Here is a 21,617-nt window from a genome sequence, read left to right on the forward strand (position 1 = left end):
AAAGGTCAGACGACATTATGACCTTCAGAAACATTCAGACTGATGAACTGGTCTGAAAATCCACATGGAGCTAAATATCTCCATCATTTATTCGTATCTGTGGACCAGAGGAAGTGGAAACAGACTGACAATGACAGGTCTGCATACTGACTGTGAGTCACACACACACACACACACACACACACACACAGAGGACAGAGTGTGTGTATAGTTTTATTGGTGGGGTACAAGGTGATACAAACCAAATATTCACTGTTTACACAAACATTAGAGGCTAGAGTCTGTTCATAAAGCATTTAAATCCATATCAAACAATAACACTCTTCATCATCATCATCATCATCATCAGGATAATTAAGTTGTAACAGCTAAATCAGGAAGTGACATCAGGAACACACACACAAGCCAAATCACATACAAACATACAGTCTGTACATGTGACTCTATGTTCACACACACACACACTCACTCACTCACGCACTCATACACATACACACACATAGACACCAACAGCCCTGTGTAAGAAGCATGACATACAAAAAGCTGTAGAAAAATACTCTTAAAAAACCAAACACACAAAACAACAACAACAACGACCACTTGGAATGTTCTGGATGTCAGTTAGACCTTAGCATGGAGGACACACCGGGCAACTTGTTGGGCAACTTGTCTACTGAGTAAGAGTGTTGTCCCCTCCATCACAACCTACGTATTTCAAATCAGATATTCTGACTCCACCCCAAAGAGGAAGTTAAACTGAAAGAGGAAGAGGCGTTTAGAGACGTGATAAAACTACTTGGGAGGATAATTTACTTGATTCACACAATGACCATTTTAATTCACATCGTTGAGAAACACGAGTCGGGATCCACTCATTCATAACTTTAGCAGTTAGCTGTGGTGATGATTTTGATGGCTGCTTTTCTGGATTAGCTGAGCCTGCTAGTTAAGCTAGCGGTTCAAACTCCTACACAACTGGACCAAAATGTTTCATAGATACATAGGAAAAGTTAATGTAGCTTACTACTGGCATTTGCAAACATTATTAAAATACACTGGTTAATGTCAGTACGTTACATTTGTGCTTCATATTCTAGCTGGCTCTAATCTGGCAGTTAATAGTTTGTGTTAGCGAGTCTGCTAGCAAATGTAAGCAATAGCTAGGTAGCTGTCTTTTAAATCTGTTAACAACTGTTAACATTTGCAAACATAATGAATCTACGCTGATCTGTAATCAGCATTAGCAATGTGCTAAAGTTAAGCTAACCAGTTTTTATGTTTTATTTATTTACTCTTTTTGAACTTTGTTTTCACCTAAGAATATTTAAAGTCATTATGAACAGTGGATAATTTATATTCAGTATTTAAAGATGTAAAAAAAATGCATTTAAGCAAGACAGGACATTTATAAACTTATTATAAACTGATTATACATGATAAATGAGGAGTTAAAGGTTTGTGAAATCAACATGTGTTAAACTTACAGTAAGGTTTAAAATGTGATTCAGTCTGGGAAAAGTCTGGACAGACCTGCCGAAGCCCTGAAAGAAAAAATATTTCAAAATAAGACTTAACAGCACAAGAGAAAAACACCTGAGGGCATGGTGGCTCTGCAGGACTGCTCCTGTCTTAAAGAGTTCAAATGTAAATCAAACATGGCCCATTGTGTTTATGAGACTCTGATTAACGCCCATCAAAGTTGCCCGAGTGTGTGGAAGCAAAAAAAGAAATCATCTGTCTATCACTCTTTGTCTCACACTCACGCACATACAGTACGACATTGTACAGGTAACAAGTTGTTTTTTTACTGCTAGGTTTAAGTACAGGCACTATAGAGTGAAGCATTGTGGGAGTTGAAGTGCTTAGCTGGTCTGTTTTAGCTAGCAGCTTTCAGAACTTCAGCACTGAACGCCTGAACATCCTGACGTTTTAACGACAAGTCAAAGTTTTTAACCTGCAGCTGAAGAAGCAGACGAGCAGATGGTGTTTTGTGTGTGTTTGTGCGTTACATCCAGCACACACACACACACACACACACAAACCCAACAATGAGCTCAGTTCACTTTGGAGAGTGTTAACACAACAATAAACTGAAGCCCTGTTTATAATGAGAGAAATGTTCCCGTTAAAGTGACGATGAGCAGAAAGTTGAATCCTCTGATTGGACAGTTTTTCCGTACAAATAAACTAGTAAGTCAATAAATGACATGTTAATGGAAGCAAAGGCACTTCATGTTAATCTGAATTTTATAAGCAAGAAGTGAAACCGCTACTGAATATTCAATGTTGGAGTTTAAATACTGAAGTATTTTCCAGGGAAAATACTTCCAGACAATACTGGAGGAAAATTAAAGAGATTATTGAGGAGGTACTGAAATTATTGATCCCATTTTGTTCTTGGGTTGGAGTCTAGATACTATTGACATTTTGAAAATAAATATATTTTTAATGTTTTGTTAACTGTAATTACGAAAGCAGAAGAAACTGGATGAAAACAGAAATTCCTGCAGATTGATTTAATGTTAATTTATGAAATTTTTGTAAAACAATTTTTTGTTTCTTTTTTTTTCTTCAATTTTATGGCTCTAAATGTCAAAAACAGGATTGTGATACTTGACATAAACAGAAATATTTTCCTTTGGAGACCATTTTTCTAAATTCCTTCATTACTTTTTAAACATCTGTTTTTGAGTGTAATTTCAAATAACTGTAATTTTTTTTTACATTCAGAAATTCTATTTGAACAACTTGATTTTGTGACTTTGAGTAATTTTTTGATCCAAATAATTAATTTAAAATTCAATGAAGTTGAATTTTTATGAAAACAAGTTTTTGACAATAAGTGGTGAAAGTTACAAAGTACATTTACTCAAATTTTGTAAGTACATTTTTAGCTATTATTTGAGTATATTGTATTTATACTACCCTATACTTACACTGCAATATATTTCAAAGAGAAATACTGTACTCTGTTCTTTTTACTCTTTTTACTGCAGTATATTTATCTGACAGCTGCAATTTTCTACAACTTCGCATAATGAGTACTTTTACTATTGTAGGACTTTTACTTAAGTATTGTGTAAATTGAGTATTTTTACACCATTGTGTTTGTACTTTTATCCAAGTAGAAGACCTCAGTATTTCCTCCACACATAAATTCAGAAAGATGGTTTTCAGAGTAAAACATTTCACTGCCTCAAATATCTTTGTGTTTAAATTTCAAAATTTAATATTCAATAATTCACAGTTGTTGTGTAGGTGTTTACTAAATTTAAAATTTTTATGGCCTTGTTTTGCTTCCAAACATGTTTCAACAAACCAACACTGTGGAGAAATAATAAAAATATTAACTAATGTTAACTCAAATGGTGAATTATATGAATGTGACGTCTACTTGTTAACAACAACAGCTCTACTAGCTGACTAGTTAGCATCTGTAATACGAGTTTATACTAATGCTCGTACAGCAGTTAGCATCTGAAGGCTATCAGTATAGATATAGGCACAGGTAGAGGAACTGAAGGTGTGTGTGACTGATGATGACATAATTTCCTCCTGGAATGAAACAGCTTGTGTATATATGTATGTATGTGTGTGTGTGTGTGTGTGTGTGTGTGTGTGTGTGTTAGTCGCTCAGGTATGTGTGGATGTAGATCTGTTGTTGGATCCAGGGGGTGAAGTGCGTCACGTTGCTGTAAACTCCAGGTCCGAGGACTTTACTGAAGCACACGCTGCCCCACGACGTCAGGCCGAACAACGTCCAGCGACCGCTGTCCTCCTCACACACCAACGGACCGCCGCTGTCACCCTGAACACACACACATGAACATTAGTGACACGAGCGCTGATGAAAAATCCAGGTCAGAAATGAATGATGATCCAAGTTCAGTTGTTTTTGTCCCAAAAGGCCAAAAGGGTCATTTTCACTTTTCACTTTGACTTCAGCTTAAAAACTGAGCAAGAGTCCAAATAAATTCAGTTTACTGAGACATAAAGAAAAACATCAAAGTCTCACATTAGAGAAATTAAAACCAAAGTGATTGATTATCAAAACAGTTACACATAAAATTTCTGTCAGCTGATAATTCATCAACTCATTGTTTTAAATTCAGACTCTCACAACTTGATTTAAGTTTTTTTAATCTTATTTTATTCTCGCAAATTTACCAAATATGATATAATCAATAATTTAAAAGCAGCTTATTTGAAACGTCACATTCTTGATTTTTGTTTTGTTTGGTCCAAATAAGTGTCCAAAAGTCTAAAATGTTCCGTTTACAGTGACATAAAGCAGAGAAACGTGGCTCCAGATCAAATATTTGGAATTTGTGCTCGGTAACTTTTTCCTGATGGTCTACAGCTGAATAAATAAAACCAGCTGTCGGTGCAGATGTTACCATGCAGGAGTCAACGGTGCCAGCGTCATAACCAGCACAAAGCATTCTGGGAGTGATGGTCTTCATGTCGAAGTAAGACTGACACTGAGACAGAGAGATGATCCGAACCTCCCCTTCCTGCAGCTTGAAGGGCACTGGACACACACACACACACACACACACACACACACACACACACACACACAGCTGTTTTAAAGTGAGGGTCCAGGTAAAACGTTATGTCATTGAGGGTCATCACAAGTACAGAAAGACAATCATGTGTGTTTACTTACTCCTGTTGCCCATGTGACCCCAGCCTGTGATGTAACAGTAGGAGTCGGGGGAGGGGAGCTGGCCGGGCTGAGGCAGACACACCGGTCTGACGAACGCCGTCTCCTCCACCTGCAGACACAGAACACGTCTCATTAATACCAACCAATCAGAACTGATAATCAATACTCTGTATCAGCGCTGCCTGACCTCAGAGTCCAGCTGCACCACGCTGATGTCGTAGTCGACCACCGCCCGGTTGTAGCGCGGGTGTACGATGATGGAGCGCACCCCGCGGCTCTGACTGTGAGCACCGGGATGGTCCAGGTTGTTCAGACCCAGCACCACCTTCCACAGCTCAGCGCTCTCCCTCCTGGTGCAGAGACATCAACCCTCAGTCTTTAACCTCACCAACCCCCCCCACAGACCCCTCCACCCCTAACCCCCCCTCTATCTCCCCAGTCTCACCCCTCAAAGCAGTGTGCGACGGTCAGAGCCCACCTCCGGGCGATGAGGACGCAGCCGCAGACGTGTCCGCTCTGCCCGCTCTGCAGCGAGCACTGCCATGGCCACGCCCCCCGCCGGGACACCCGCCCTCCCAGAATCCTCTTCTTCCTGTGGCGGTATATGCCCACCGCCGGACGGAGACCACACTCTGACAGAGAGAGAGGGAGGAGTCTCAGTCTGTTTCTACCACTAATAACAATGAAGATAATCATTTACGATCAATGATGGTTAATCAATCACTTCATCACTCACAGATCAATAAGTATCATTTTAAGACTTAAAGCTGTCACTGGTCTGTGTCAGAGATTCTTTCACAATAAGAGACACAAACTAAAAATAACTGTGACTGTTTTTACTTTGGCTCCATCCAGTCGAGCTGACACGATCAATTGATTGATCAATTAATCAATTCATCTAGTCAGTTATTTAGAGTTCAGACTCATCTGATTGATCCAAACTTCAAATAACACACAGACGAGTCAAATCTGAAACTTTAAGAGAAAGTTTTACCTTCTCTGGTGCAGAGAACCGACACTCTCCTCCTGGAGTGACACGCATGACTACGGAGGGGGCACAGAGAGAGGAGGTGAGGGTTGGTGGGTGGGTGAGGGGAGGGGGCGAGGGGGGGGTGGGTGGTGGAGGGGGGCGAGGGAGGGGGAGAGAGAGAGAGACTTTGTTAAACCATCACCTTAAACCTGTTGACTGAATGTCAGTCGCCACAGTTGTATTTTGCTCTGCAGGATGTTGGACTGACTGTGAGACACCAGGTCCAGTAAAAACACCCGACCCCCCGACTCAGGACCGAGACCCACAGACCTCCATGTTCTCGATGTCGGTCCGGACCCTGTTTGGTGGTTCTGCTGTAGGTTTCATGTTCACACTGTGTAGCGCTGACGATCAGCTGATGGATTTAACAGTTTACGTTTTAAGTTAAAATCCACCTGGAGCTGCACCAAGGTTCTGCTTTTAAAGAGGTCTCGGTCCAGTTCTCTGAGGCTCTGAGGCTCGGACTGGTTCTGTTACCTTCTCTTCTCCAGTCGGGCCTGCAGAGCAGAACCGTTCCTCAGGTTCCACTCAGGGTGGACGTGTAACCAACGGCGACGGCCCGGGACTCCAGGCTGGTCGGGTACCATGGCAACAGAGGAGGGAACCCTGCAGAGACACACACACAGTGTATTTAATCTGTAATCTTCTGTTAGAGTGTGTGTGTGTGTGTGTGTGTGTGTGTGTGTGTGTGTGTGTGTGTGTGTTTGTGTGTGTGTGTGTGTGTGTTACTAACCTTACCCTAGTCCCAGCTGGTTGCAGGTCAGTTTGCTCAGATCGTTGTTCCACTCGTCCGCACAGACCTGATACTCTGCTGCCGTCCTGAACACCGTCAATACAGAACCTGATCGATCAGACAGAGACACTGCAGAGAGAGCAGATCAATACAGAACCTGATCAAGAACAGTGATCAATACAGAACCTGATCGAAGAAGATAGAAGTACAAGTTTGTGTGTGTGTGTGTGTGTGTGTGTGTGTGTGTCGTACCACAGTTCCATTCGTCAGAACTGTCTGAACAGTGTTTCTTTCCGTCACACCACAGAGTCCGATGAACACACTGATGGTTGTTACACGACAACTCGTTGTCTCTGCACACGGCTGAGGACACATCAATCAATAATCAATAGTATTAATAACACAGGTTTGTGAAATGACAACAGCTGATGATGATGATGATGAACAGAGTCTCACAGCAGTTGGCCTCGTCCACCAGCGAGGGGCAGTCTGGGAATCCGTCACAGATCATACTGGCTTTGATGCACACTTTACTGCCGGGACACTCCCACAGAGCGCGCTCAGAACAGCCTGACGGAGACAGACAGGCGGCATCACTGACATCATCCTGACTGTGACCATGTGCTTCAGCTTCACTGCTGAGAGGGACTCTTATTTTGAAATGCGTGTGTCTCACCGCAGTTGTCCTCGTCGCTGTGGTCGTCGCAGTCCAAGTGTCCGTCACAGCGTTTGGAGGCCAGGACGCAGCGCCCCGACCGACACTTAAAGTGGCTGGGGGAGCACTCTGTCGCCATGGCAACACATAAAAAAAACAACAAGGTAAACATCTAAATATGACTGAAAATAACAGAGTCCAGTTCAGCACTGTCACCGTGACAACAGAGTCTGTACCGTCCACGCCGGGCTCTGGCAGCAGACACGTGGTGTTCCCCCCCTCCTCTGGAAACTGACTGCAGTCCGAGTCCTCTGGCCACTGCAATCCCACAATGCCAAGCACCGACTCACACTTCTCCTTCGCACTACGACACAACGACCTGCAGGGTGGAGGGGGGTGGGGTTTAAAAACCTTCTGCTGATTACCTGGACTGACTAATTAACTCACTAATTAGAGAAGTTATTGTCAGACTAACTACCTGCAGGGCGGGACCCTCTGCAGGCTGACCGGGTCGCACTTTGGCACCAGCAGTGTGCAGGCGTAGAACATGAGGTACTGGTAGCAGCCGGTCTGGACCAGGGCGGGAAACAGTGAGGACTCCCAGGACACGGAGCTCTCTCTCTGGGACAGGTGACCCAGGTAGTTGGGGTAGCTGGTCAGGTTGTAGGGCAGGTTCATGCACAGCTCCAGGCTGATGGGCTCACAGCGAGCTGGGACACAGGGAGGCAGAGTCAGGACCAGATTGCACCACCAGAAGGAGACAGTCTCTACTTATTTTAACTAGAACTGTGGAGCTGAAGGTACCATCTGTCTGTGTCCTGATAAACCTGTACAGATACTTACAGAATATCACACTGTAGAGCATAAACACATTTATCAGAATAAGTCCTGTGCTTCTTTTGTGAGTTGTGCAAAGTTTATGATGAGGTCTCAACTAAACTACCCAGACGTACAGGAAGTAGCTGAATCTCAACTGTTCATGTATCAGTGACAATATTCTGATCTTCACCTGCTGTGAATAATAAAGTTACAGAGCACTGAGCACGACTTCAGTGTCAGATAAGTCTGTTTACACGTTTATGTGCTGTAGTGAGGACACAGTCTGACCCCTGCATTGTGAGGACTCACTGCAGTTGTTGTTGTTATTGTTGTTTCGGGGATCGCAGGCGGCGTTGCCCCCCGGACACACTGACGGACAGGAAGTGGAGATACAGCTGGGCTGACCGGGAGCACACACACCCTGATCTGGAAAACACACACACAAAGATTAATATGAGTAAAGAAGAGATGGACGAACAGATCTGAGATGGGTGAGACACAGGAAGATGTCTCACTCTGCTCTCTGCTGCAGTGCTCCTCATCGCTGCCGTCTTTACAGTCGTCCTCTCCGTCACAACGAAACGCAGAAGGAATACACTGACCGTTCCTGCACTCCAGCAGACCCTGACTCTTACAGGCTGCACACACACACACACACACACAGGTTTGCCACGGGTATCTGTGCTGAGAGATATGTCAGAACCATCAGTTCTGTTCAGCTTCAACGTTAAAAGAGTCATCAGGGACAAATCAGTTAATTTCAGCTCCTTGAATCATCAGACTGTGACTCACTGTTTCACACTTTGTTGTGTTTCACTCTCTAGGTTTTGCTTTATTTTCTTCAAATTTCGTGTAGATAACTTCATTAAACCCATTTACAGTTTCTGCCCCAACAAAACCCCTGAGCATAATATAATGTAACCTAATGTAACACAATGTACTGTAATTTCACATAATGTAATGTAATTTTATATAAAATAATACGATGTAGTGCAGCATAGCGTAACAAACTGTAACATAAGGTAACGTCATGTGGTTCAATGTAACCTAATGCAATGTAACATAACATAACGTAACATGAGGCCATGAGAGGTCGTGTTCTCCGGGGTAACTCACAGCAGTTGAGCTCGTCGGTCTTGTCCAGACAGTCGTGGTCTCCGTCACACAGCCAGTCTCTGGACACACAGCGACCGTCGCCACAACGATGCTCACGGCTCAGATCACACACTGAGAACACACAAACACTGTCAGTTCACAGATCAACAACATCAACCTTTATTTCCCCAGTCTGGACCACGTCAGTCTGTATTAGCACTCCTCACTGACCAACCAGTAGTAATGGACTGACGTCATCATCACTAACAAACCATCAGAACAACAGAGCTCATGTGCTGCTGGTCCCTGCTCACCAAAATAAAAGCACAAAGTCCTTGTTAACAGCTGAGAGACACAGGAAACCCCCACTACATGATACTGTGTGTGTGTGTGTGTGTGTGTGTTGGCAGATCGACAGGTGGTGGATTCCCCTCTCTCTCTCTCTCTCTCTCTCTCTCTCTCTCTCTGATCCCACAGTTGATCCCTCCAAACTGTGTCAGTAAATAAATGTGTGTGTGTGTGTGTGTGTGTGTGTGTGTGTGTGTGTGTGTGTGTGTGTGTCGTCTCTCACCACAGTTGAGTTCGTCGCTCAGGTCTCCACAGTCGTCATAACCGTCACACACCAGAGCGGGCGAGAGACACCGGCCAGCGTTACACTGAAACTCTCCCTCTGTGCACACTGGAGAGAGAGAGAGAGAGAGACAGAGAGAGAGAGAGACAGACAGACAGACAGAGAGAGAGAGAGAGAGAGAGAGACAAACAGAGAGAGAGACAGAGAGAGACACAGAGAGAGAGAGACAGACAGACAGACAGAGAGAGAGAGAGACAGACAGACAGAGAGAGACACAGAGACAGAGAGAGACAGAGAGAGAGAGATAGACAGACACAGACAGAGAGAGAGAGACAGAGAGAGACAGAGAGAGAGAGAGAGAGAGACAGACAGAGAGAGAGACAGAGAGAGACACAGAGAGAGAGACAGAGAGAGAGAGACAGAGAGAGAGACAGAGAGAGAGAGAGAGAGACAGACAGAAAGAGAGAGAGAGAGAGAGAGAGTACTGTGTTTCTGCTGCTTCACCTTCTTTAAACAGTTTGTTGTCATCTTCTAAATGCAGTACTTGTACAGTGGTATTACTACGACTACTGCAGTGAATGATGGGAATACTTCTGAGGTCACTTCTTCTTCATATATTTTACTTTGTATTTTACTTCCTGACCTCAGGGCTCTCAGTGTGTGGACCAGGTCTTCACCGGGTCCTGGTTTCTATCACACTGATCCAGGTTCTGATCAGGACCAGGATCCTCCTCAGCTTCACCCCGATCTCTGTCTGTCTACAGCTGCTACAGCTCATTGATTAGCTGATTCATTGATTAGCTGATTCATTGATTAGCTGATTCATTGACACCTCGCTGGCAGTCTGTGTCTCTGCTGAATCTTCAGTGTCACTGACCAAACGATTAATCAGTGAATCATAAAATAATCAGCTGACTGATCTCATGAACTCTTTTCTCGTCCTGTTTCTTTTAACCTTTTGATCTTTCTCACTGAGTCTTTCCTCTCTTCCTCTCTTCCTCTCCTCCTCCTGTGGTTTGTCTTCCTCTCTTTCTTCTTCACTTCTTGTGTTTATGGCAGCAAACCTCCTCCAGGTCAGACAGAGGGCGAGAGACACAGAAAACTCTCTCTCTCTCTTTACATTCCACTGGTCTCAGCCTATAGTGTCTTCATATCGCCATGACGACCACCTCTGTCACACACAACAACAGTTCACATTGCCGTTGTTCAATCAGTCACCTGCAACCACGTCACCATGGCAACGAGCTGAAAACTCCCCCTGCTATTTACACAGGCCACAATACAGTGTGTGTGTGTGTGTGTGTGTGTGTGTGTGTCTCACCACAGTGTGTTTCATCGCTCCAGTCGTCACAGTCGTTGTAGCCGTTACACACCAGTTTCTGGGGGACACAAATCCCTGTGGCGCACAGGAAGTGGTCCTTCCCACCGCACACAGCTGCCGACCAATCAGAGAGAGGGTGGAGCAGTGATGTCACTGTAACGCCTGATCAATTTTGAGTTTCACGCACCAACACGTGTGTGTTTTCACTCACATGGCTTCCCTTTGATCTGTCGCGGTGTATAACAGGCAGGAGGGGCGGGGCCTGCTGCCGTGGTGGGCGACGGTGATGGTGACGAAGGTGACGAAGGTGATGATGGTGATGATGGTGACGATGATGGTGATGATGGCGAGGCGGAGGTGGCGTTGCTGAACTGAGAGCAGCGCAGGAAGTCGGGCCAGGAGGCGTTGAACATCTGGAGGACGGGCTCACAGCCTTCCCTCGCCGCCTCGCAGAACGACGCACAGGGCAGCACGACCTGTCTGCACACACACACACACACACACACACACACACACACACACACACACACACACACACACACACACACACACACACACACACAGAGCAGTAAAACAACAATTCCCATAAGTCTCCTTAGAAGTCAGAAGTCAGAGGTCATAGAGAGGTGAATATGTGTGTGTTCAGAGTGTGTGAGGCTGTTATTCTTAGCCAAGAGTTTCAACACACACACACACACACACACACACACACACACACACACACACACACACACACACACAGTTGTCCCACTTACAGTGTGAACAGCTGAGATTCATGTGGAGCAACAGTCTCAGTCTTCAGCTCGTGTGTGTGTGTGTTACTGCATCTCTATAAGAAGTTTCTGAGAAACACCACGTGTCTCTAACGTGCACATGTTTGTCGACCACTCTTCTTCCAGATGTTGGTTGTTGTTTGTTGTTGTGTTACCTGTTGTGCGTGCCGTCGGCGGCGATGCACTCCGGCAGCGCCAGCGAGCAGCCGAACAGCATGATGTGTCTGTAGCAGGAGAGTCTGCTGAGGTAGCTGAAGAACCTGCAACACACACGTCAGGGCTCAGTCCCCAGATCACCTGTTTACAGGCATGTGCGTGTGTGGATGCGGTTACCTTAGCAACATGTCAACCTCTGAGCTCTTCACCACGGCGACGGAGGAGGACAGCCACGTCTGATTATAGGGCAACATGTGACACTGAGGCTCCACGATCAGCTGACAGCTGCCTGCAGACGCACAAGAAGTCAGAGTCAGTGTCGGCGCCTCCTGCAGGCCGCAGAGCTCCTCACACAGGAGGATCAGCTGTTCGTGACGGACTCCCCACCTCCTCTCCAGGAAACACACTTCAACACATCTGTTGTGTTATTTTACATTTCTATGACTAAAAAACAAAGTGTGATGAAGAATGTTTCGTAACTTCACATTAAAATACACGTACACACTGATTAAAGTGTGAAGATGTGAGATAACGTCTCACAGTATCATAGTTAACTTCAGATGTAGTTTGCTCATATTTAAAAAGCACTGATTTCTAATAAAAGTGTAATAATCCTTCTACTAATGTAAAGTTACTTTACTTTAAAAAATACCTTTTGATTAGTGTATTATATTTAAATCTACTAAATGTTTCCAGGGAGTAAACTTTAATTTGCGTATTGATACCTTATCAATAAAAAAAATTCACAATAACTATGTTATAAATAAATCATTCATTCATTTAATTCATTCATTCATTAATGTATAAATACAGAAATAAATACATGTAGAAATAAATACATAAATAAAATGAAATGCTTAATAAATCAATGAATAAATGTATTAATTAAGATCAATTAATTATTATTCATGCAGAAATACAGAGGAGCAGAGAAACGTGTTCTCCACTAGCTGCCTTTCACTTAGGAGCTAACTGTGCCCAGCGTCCAATCAGATGACAGGACAGACTGAAGCTCATTAGCATTCACCTCAACTCACGATAGAGAGAGAGAGAGAGAGACAGAGAGAGAGTGAAGGACAGTGGAGGAACAGACACACAGACGAGGGGAATTTTAAAATAGAAACTGAATGAACGATTTATCATCTCTCTCTCTCACACACACACACACACACACACTCACACTCACACTCACACACACACACACACACACACACACACAGTAGAGGACAGTAGATCTGGATTCAGCTCAGAGTCTCTAGAGCTTCATCACTCTCTCTCTCTCTCTCTCTCTCTCTCTCTCTCAGGTATCTCGTCCACTCTGCAGTAATGAGACTAATAAGATTTTAGTGTTTGACAGAAAAGGACACAACAATAACACAGACACAGCGTGAGACAGCAGGAAGGACACAGACTACAGATGACTCTGGGATTTGTAGTTTTCTGGGATAATAACAGCTGCAGTGTGCAACTTCAGCAACATCACAAAGCCTCACTCCTCATCAGCTGAGGACTCTGTCTCTCCACATTAGGACCACGTTTCCCATGAACCCCTGCTGCTTCCTGACCCTCTCCACCTGTTACTGTCAGACCCCCGCTCAGCTTCACAGTGTAGCCGATACCTGTGTCAGGTACTGGGGTGGTGCTCATCAGCCAGGTGGTGCTCAGTGATGTCACAGACGTCAGCCAATCAGGAGGCTTCGTGTGTGGTTGGGTGGGCGTGACCTGAGAGGAGGAAGGTGGAGAAGCGCTGGTGATCGCGGCAGGTGTGCTCTCGCTGTGGTGCGTGACGTCGTCGTCACTGTGGCTTCGTAAAGAAGACGTGACGCTTTCTGCCTCAAAGGAGGGGGTGGGGTTTGTGCTGTTGCCATGGTAACCATGCTCGCTGTCGGCGACAGGCTCAGGTGAGGGGAGGGGGCTGGAGTCCAAGAGGCTGCTGCCAAATATACCTGAAGAAAAATACAGATAACAAACGCCAAGGGCTCACTTTGAATCAGCCAATCACATCACCGGTCTCATCACTATGCAACAGCTGAGCCAATCAGAGAGAAGCTGGACAACAGCAGGTCTAGGTTCTATATTAATACTGTGAAAGTATCAAAGCCTCAGTCCACAGAGAAATGCACACAGCCTGTATTCAGAAACTGAGCCTTAAAACCAGCCGTCAGGACTTCTGGAGCTTTGTGATGTCACAACTAAGCAGTCACCGCCCTCAGCCACGCCACAAGCCCCGCCCACCTGGACCCACCATCCGACCTTGCAGGATTTGTTTCCTCTGTAACCTCATTCAACCTCATGTGTCTGCTGCTTCATTAGAACAGTTGCTCTGCTCAGCATCTCGTTTCTCGTTGAAGCAGCAGAACAGTGATGTGACACGTTTTCCTCCCAAACACCAGCAGCTCTCTGCAGCGCCGCGTCTCAATCAACCTCCCACCTGTTTGTTCCTCTCCTCCCACCTTTGCTCCGCAGACCGTTTCAAAGAAAACACACAAACAGTTGGTTAACACGAGTCTGTTTCCTCTGAGCAGCTGATCCTTCTGCAGAGAACAGGAAAGACGGACGACAGGTTTCTCCTGCAGTTTCACCGCCAGAGGACGAGGAGTCATCTGTGTGAACTGTTCAGTTCTGAGGATCAGCTGGAAGGTGGTGATGATGATGAGACACTGGTTAAAGATGAAGGTTGAGTTCACCTCTGTGTGTGTGTGTATGTGTGTGTGTGTGTGCAAGTGTTTTAACAAGCGTAGTGTTAAAGGCATGTGTAACACAACACGCGCACACACACATGTATGAGTGTGTTCAGTGGGAATCTCTATGAATAGTGTCTGAGTGATCTAGTTACCATGGTGAAGCAGACAAACTGATCTATTTACATTTCATCTGACACACACACGCACACACACACGCACGCGCGCGCACACACACACTCCCATCAGCTGTCATGTGGTGTTTTAAGTTGTTTTGTTGTTTGTATTCTTGGTAAAAATGTTAAATGTAAAAACTAATTAGTGCTGACATGTTTTAACGAGTCAGCATTAACACTCCCTCACACACACACACACACACACACACACACACACACACACACACACACACTCCATATACACAGTCCAGCCTGTGAAGACACACAACAACATGAACTGATTCACTACTGAATCTGATGTGTGATCAGAAACCTGTGAACATCAAACCAACACGGCTCCAGGAGAACCAGGCCGACCCCCAGAAGAACCTTCCAGAAGAGGAAGACCAAGAACACAGGGAGTCGTCCCCCAACAATGAGGCACATGTTTACACAACCGTGCAGATGCTCAGGTCTCGGTGTGGACCTGGTCAGGACCTCAGGGATCCACACCTCATTCAGATCTACACACTGCAGCTACAGACAGAGGCAGAGGTGGAGGTACCTCTGACGTCCCTCCACAATAAAGCTCCACAGAGTCACAGCTGCTGCTCATGTGAACCTCAGAGGGATGTGACTCCAGGTCCGTCAGGAAAAACTTCTACTTCACCCAGAAACCTGTCGTTTATATTTTATTTACCTACATTCATGGAGAAACTATATGTGACGTGTGTTCACTGTTCACAGAGAGGACGGAGAACACCAGAGGTTTGTGAACGGGGGAGGGGAGGGAAACAAAGAGAGACCATTAGGTGTTTAATGGAGAGAAAACACACACACACACACACACAGAAAGAGACAGAGAGCTTTATGGCGGTCTATGTGTGTGTAATGAGTCGAGGAGGAAGAAACTGCTGCAGAGGAAGAAAAGATGAAAAGAGAAGAAAAGAAGAAGAGCTCAGTGTGAAAATGTGAAGAAGCCATTTTCTACAAAGAAAGAAGGAAAGAAAGAAAGAAAGAATGGACAAGGTGAAGAGGAAGGACGGTGAAGGAACGAGAACAAAGAAGTGAAAGGTGAAGAAGACAGAAAGCTCAAGATGGAGGAAGAGAAAAGTGAGAGAGTAAGAGAGAGAAGGAGAGAGGAGATGAAAGAGGAAGACATGAAAAAGAAAAGTCAGTAATCAAGGAAAGAAGAGAATAAGAAGGAGCTGAAGATGAAAAGAGTGAGATGAAGAAGAGGAGAAATTAAACCAGATGGAAAAAGAAAAAAGAGAAGAAAAGAGATTTAAAATTGAAAAGAGAAGAAAAAATGAAAGCGTACAAGAAGAGGTGAAGAGGAGTAGGAGTAAAGAGAGGAGATGAAGGACGGGAAGGAGAGAGAGGAGAGAGTGATAAAAAGAGGAGGAGAAGGTTTGGATGAACGGACGCTGCTGTTTTACTACCTGTCTGTAAATATTTCAAATTCTTTCTGTCTGAATGTTTGAGTCTGTAATTCTGTTTCTGATTGGCTGAGGGACTCCCCGCTGTCATGGCGACGAGAGGAAGCACGACACACACACAATGTAATTAACACGCCTGTGAATTAATTAAAGAATAAGACTGAATGTGTCATCTCTCCTCCTACACACCGTCCTCTTTCAGCCTGCTCACATCCTCCCTTCCTCTCCTTCTCTCCTTTTATCCTTCCTATTTCCTCTCATCCTTCCTTCTCTTCGTCCTCTCCTCGTATTAAAGCCAATCTGACGTTTTCGAGGAGCAACAGAGAGACGACGACACATCAACACAACTGATTTCTCTGTTATTTCTAAAAGCAGAATCTGAACTGAGTCACTCAAACGTCTCACAGTGATTCTTCACTTGATGAAAAACGGCCCTGGAGCCTCATCTACTGATACTGACCTCTGGGCAAGAACACCAAAGAAATAATCTGATTTATAATCTCACAGCTGGACCCGACAAGGAAGACATGGCTCATGGGATCCCAAAAGACACAAAAACAAGTGTGTGTGTGTGTGTGTGTGTGTGTGTGTGTGTGTGTGTTTCTATACCAGTGAGGGCCAGGATGAGCAGCAGCAGGCCGGCCAGCAGGCTCACAGTGGGAATCAGGATGTAGAGGAGAAGTCGAAGGTGATTGTTGGATCCCAACTTGTGAGGACACGCCTCCCCGCCCATCCCTGTCTCAGGTCCTCGAGCCGGAGTCTGGAGGACACAGCGAGACCGGTCCATCGTCACATGACTTCAGACAAACAACTGACTGCTGGTTAGAGGAGGAGGTATGGAGCCTGGGAAACTCCACGCTGACCCTTTAAGTCCACTTTAAACCCCCCACCTGCCCCGCCCCTCTACCCCCAAGGTTATTTTTACTGAGTGGAGGTGGGGGGGGTGGTTTGTGGGGGGGTTGACCCGGGTGTTTCGGTCCTCTCAGAGTTTCCGCTGTACATGTCGAAGTTATTTTTGAAGTGATATGACGACGAGTCGACACTGGACACCACGCAGCAACCACTCTGCTCTAAATACTGCTCGCTCCACCGCTCTCTCTCTCTGTGTCTGCATCTCCCTCCGGTCAATACAATGATTGATTGATTTCCACAACCTCTACATACTGACTCATCATGACTGTGTACATCAACCCTCTCTGTATTCTTATTAATCATCACTGTACACGCAGAAATATTCACAGTTTCTCACAGAGAATTGATTCATTATCATCATAATATTTCTGTTCGTCAGACAGAACAAGAGATTTAACGACATCTTCTAGTGACACTTTTAACTGTTCTGGATGTTTTATAGACCACATGATTAATCAAGAAAATAATCAGCAGATTATTTGACAATGAAAATTAAAGTTAGCCGCACCTTTAATTAGTTTTAATTATTATTTGTTTCTTTTCAGTTTAACAAACGTTCAGAATTGTTGTTTTCCAAACGCAGACAGTAACGCAATTTAACACACTGGGGCATTCATTTACAGACTTTTATTTTGAAGGACAGAATGATACGAGGGATGGAAGCTGAACAAAGACCGATGATTTTATATCTATTCTAATTTAACAGAAGAGCAGGTGTGTGTGCATGTTTTTATGTATCTGCCACACAAACAGACGACGACTGTAACTTAACTGTCAGTTAATCTGCTGTTTATTATCTTGACTAATTAAGTCAATTATATGACCAAAACCAAAAGATACTGAGGTTACTGTTTATAATGAGACTGAACATTAATCAAAGAACTGAATTTCATTTAAACTGATAATTGAGTCATTTCTCAAACAAAAATAAAAAATCTGTTTCCAGATTCTAAAATGTGACAATTTCATATTTTTATATTTTTGGGCTGTTGGTCCGACAAAGTAAAGGCAGCTGAAGACGTCACCATGAACAGTGATACAGGCATTTTCACCATTATCTGACATTTTATAGGTAAAAAACTTAATGGAGAAAATAAATGTCAACGATGAAAGTGATTGTTAGTTGTGGCCCAAATTTTCATCACAAACATAAACTTTCTGTCTCTTTTCAGGGCTTCAACTAACGACATTTGTTAACGGTTAACTTCTCTGTTATTGGACGAGTCCGTCTATGTTCATTCAGCCTGTAAAACATTAATCAAACTGAAATGAGCAGCTGAGTGAATCTGAAAACATCAGATTCAGTTCACGATGAGAAAATCATCAGACTGGAAACTAGAAGATGTTTTTACTGGACGAACCTTAAACTGGTTTTAATTCATTAATCATCGCTTCATTTCCTCTTCATGAAGCTTGTGTTTAGTGAATTATCTTCAGTCAGAGTTCAGAGCTTTGATGGCTCAGACGTGATTTTAGAGCTTGAATCTTTCTATTCATAATAATAATAATGAAGAAATTGTAACTGGAAGTAACTGAAGTGATTCTTCAAACTTTCCTCCTCTCACCAACCATCACAAAAGAAAAATTATTTTTAAAAATGAGTTAATTCACAGAAAATTAATTGGCTAAAAGTATCTACATCAAATCAAATTCACGTTTTAGTCAGTTTATGATGAGAGCTTCTGAGATATGAATATTAATATTTTTCTTTTCTTAGCATCATAATAAACGCAGCATCTTTCTGGTGTTTGGAGCTTAGTTTGACAAAAAAGACATTTTGAAACCATGAAATTATGATTTTTACATTTTAAAACGCCAGATTTTTCATATATGAAAATCACAGTTTTCTGCAGCAGAAGAAAATCATCACTGATTAAATGTGTTATTGTCCATGAACTAATTCATTAGTATCATCATTAAACAAGAGGAGAGGACAGAGGAGACAGAGGACAGGGGACAGAGGAGAGAGGAGAGAGAGGACAGAGGAGAGAGGAGACAAGGAGACACAGCAGTAACATCGAGGACAGCCTCAGACAGACAGCACGAGACTCACCGTCGCAGTTCCCGCTCCGCTGAAGGTGACACGCGGGCAGGTCTCCCGCCGCGCGGACAACATAACCTGCTGCTGCCGCTGAGCGCGAGACCATCCCTCTGTCCGCGAGCTGCTCCGGTAACGAACCGGGAACGAGACGCTGGCTCCGCCCCCTCTCTCTCCACGTTCACTTACTGTCTCTCTCTCTCTCTCTCTCTCTCCCCACACACACACACATCTGCACGTGATGAAGCTGCACACACTCTTAACGGTCAAGTGCATGCTGGGACATAAGCCTCGTGCCCATGTGTCTTAAATCCTAAAACACACTCCTGGTTAGTCCCACACACACACACACACACACACACACACACACACACACACACACGTGCGTCTTAATGACAGTTGTGTAGAGTGTGTGTGTGTGTGTGTTTTGAATGTCTATCTTTGAGGGGACCTGTGAGGATTTAGACCCTCGAAGTGAGGACATTTTGCACAGTGGGGACAGTTAACTGGTCGTCAGTCTCACTTCTCCTAGAACTAATAAAATATTCTTTGTGATATTTTACTGATGTTCAGGATCCACGTTTCCACCTGGACAGGTATTAATAACGTCCTGACGTCACCTGGTCACGTCACAGTCTGTAAAACGTTGCTGCTGTTGAAGATGATATTTTCCAGATCTAAATATGGTGTCAAACACATATTTCTAAATCTCAGTGCCTCTTTTCTCTTCCTGCTAAATGTACGGATATCTTTGGTGACACCTGGAGTCCAGGGTGGTGGCACTTATCTCTGCAGCTCCAGAGCTTTTTAGCCTCTTTTGGCTCCTGGTTTTGGTTCTGCAGCGCCTTTGCTTTCTGGTTCAGTCTCCAGAGGAACAGCTGTAAAGAGCCACTGGCCACCTGAACAACAGTAAACAGACACTGTGATTTTACTCGTGTCTGAAAAAGTCAAAAGTGTTAAACCCGGGAGGCTGATTGTAAAATCATAACAATGACAGTTTTGTACATTTTATTTTATTTAAGTTTTGAAAAAAGAACGAGAGACAAAAAGAAAAATTAACTGTTTATCCAAACATCTTTTTAACATTTCAGCACCAAAGAAAAAAACTTCTTTTACTATCTGATGGATTTTTCTTACTGAGACATCTTCACAACTAATTATTATAATAACAGCAGACGTTTTTCTTTTACACTTATCCCAATAAATGAACCAATCAGAAACATCTTACATTTAGAGATCCGTTAGGAACTGTGAAGGTTTTGAGCCACAAAGATTTATTTGCATTTTGTAGATCAACAAACTCTGACATCAACAGATCATCAACAGGAATAAAGACGTTAAATCACATGAGCGAAGATCATTTGTCATGATGTAAAAAAATCGTATCTATAAACTGTATGAACTACACTGTTAGTACCAGAACAGCAGCATCACGTCCTGTGGTGGATACACTTTACATTTACATCACTGATCATTTACTGATAATCAATCAATGACTGAAGGTGAAGTTTGAACAATAATAAGATTTTACTGCTCAGTCAACCTTTGCCTCTGACACGAGAGCACATCTGTCCGTCTTAATAATTTGGGAGAATTCACTTGTTTTAAAGTCACAGTAAATTAAAAATCTTCAGGTTTCATCATTTTCTGCTGTTTTATGGACAAAACGATGAATCTGCAACTCAAGAAAACAACTGACGGAATAATTGATTATGAAAATAATCTTCAGTCGAAGCCCTAATTGTGTCTGTTTTTGGCATTGATATGAAACTCAGTTATTTTAAATGATTATTTTAAATTGTACTCAAACGTCACGTAACTTCCAACAGGAACAAACTGAACTGAAACTAGGAACGCAGGTCAATGTCAGGATTAACGTTAGAGAAGAAGAAAACTGAAGAAGTCAAACTAAATAAACTGGGTGTGAGGACGTGAGGCAGCGTGACAACGAACATCAGGACACAGACAGGAAACAGCTGACTGACAGGCAGCCGCGTGCTCACATGTTCCCGTTAAAGTGTGTTCATGTGTCGTTCAGGCCGTGCTCAGGAGGTAGTAGGCAGCAGCAGACAGCATAGCTCCCCCCAGCGGGACGAGAACGAAGGCGGCGCACCTCCTCCACCACCTCCCCGCCCTCCCCCGCTCATCGTCCACCTCCTCTCTCCTCCCCCGCTTCTTACTCCTCCGACCTCCGCGCTGCTGACGCTTCTCAAACGCCTCCAGCTCCTCCTGAACTCAGAGGAGGACACACGTTAACCTCTGTCTTCAAGGCTACTGTCAATAAAGTTTCATTCACTCCTCACATGGACACAAATGAGTAAGTGGGATAATAAAGGCTTAAAAATGTCCAAACAAATCAGTTAAAAAGTTTCTTTCATCTGTTATGAAACTGTTCTTAAGCCTCTCATCAGGGTTGAAGGCAAATAAATTCAATTAACTTATCAATTATTAAAGATTCTGTAATTAAGACCCAAAGAGTAAAATTTAATTACTGTGATTATAGATTTAATTATTACATCTTGTCATTAAGTCTTAGCTAATAATAATTTTATAGTGTTATCAAAAATAGA

At 43.7% G+C, this 21,617-nt stretch overlaps 2 protein-coding genes across 5 annotated transcripts in view; both read right to left on the reverse strand.

Moving 5' to 3' along the window:
* Positions 1 to 51: 51 nt before the first annotated feature.
* corin (corin, serine peptidase) lies at positions 52 to 19,885 on the reverse strand. The gene is made up of 24 exons (XM_071459230.1): positions 19,063 to 19,885; positions 16,707 to 16,857; positions 13,442 to 13,768; positions 12,000 to 12,111; positions 11,822 to 11,926; positions 11,105 to 11,373; positions 10,894 to 11,007; positions 9,573 to 9,680; positions 9,023 to 9,133; positions 8,422 to 8,544; positions 8,216 to 8,332; positions 7,566 to 7,797; positions 7,324 to 7,466; positions 7,109 to 7,216; positions 6,889 to 7,002; positions 6,685 to 6,795; positions 6,438 to 6,561; positions 6,177 to 6,305; positions 5,664 to 5,713; positions 5,115 to 5,301; positions 4,857 to 5,019; positions 4,670 to 4,778; positions 4,398 to 4,531; positions 52 to 3,808 (listed from the first exon to the last, which is right to left on the reverse strand). Exons 1-24 carry the CDS (start codon positions 19,321 to 19,323, stop codon positions 3,626 to 3,628), a joined length of 3,585 nt encoding a protein of 1,194 aa, XP_071315331.1. The 5' UTR covers positions 19,324 to 19,885; the 3' UTR covers positions 52 to 3,625.
* Positions 19,886 to 20,300: 415 nt separating this feature from the next.
* nfxl1 (nuclear transcription factor, X-box binding-like 1) overlaps positions 20,301 to 21,617 on the reverse strand; it is a 16,600-nt gene continuing 15,283 nt past the window's right edge. For all 4 annotated transcript variants that reach the window (XM_071459232.1, XM_071459231.1, XM_071459233.1 and 1 more), the window contains one exon: positions 20,301 to 21,276. In XM_071459232.1, coding sequence (XP_071315333.1) covers positions 21,082 to 21,276 — 195 coding nt within the window. In that variant the 3' untranslated portion in view covers positions 20,301 to 21,081. The remainder of the gene's footprint in view (positions 21,277 to 21,617) is intronic.

Source organism: Trachinotus anak, unplaced genomic scaffold (assembly GCF_046630095.1).
Source record: "Trachinotus anak isolate AG129_WGS33_773 ecotype Australia unplaced genomic scaffold, CSIRO_AGI_Tana_v1 ptg000023l, whole genome shotgun sequence".
NCBI classification, from domain to species: Eukaryota; Metazoa; Chordata; class Actinopteri; order Carangiformes; family Carangidae; genus Trachinotus; species Trachinotus anak.

Coding starts and splice junctions, on each gene's coding strand:
- corin (XM_071459230.1), bottom strand. CDS start 19,323: ATGCACTTGACCGTTAAGAGTGTGTGCAGCTTCATCACGTGCAGATGT. Junction 8,333..8,421: donor GCACTGCAGCAGAGAGCAGA/GTGAGACATCTT, acceptor TGTGTTTTCCAG/ATCAGGGTGTGTGTGCTCCC. Junction 7,003..7,108: donor CAGCGACGAGGACAACTGCG/GTGAGACACACG, acceptor TGTCTCCGTCAG/GCTGTTCTGAGCGCGCTCTG.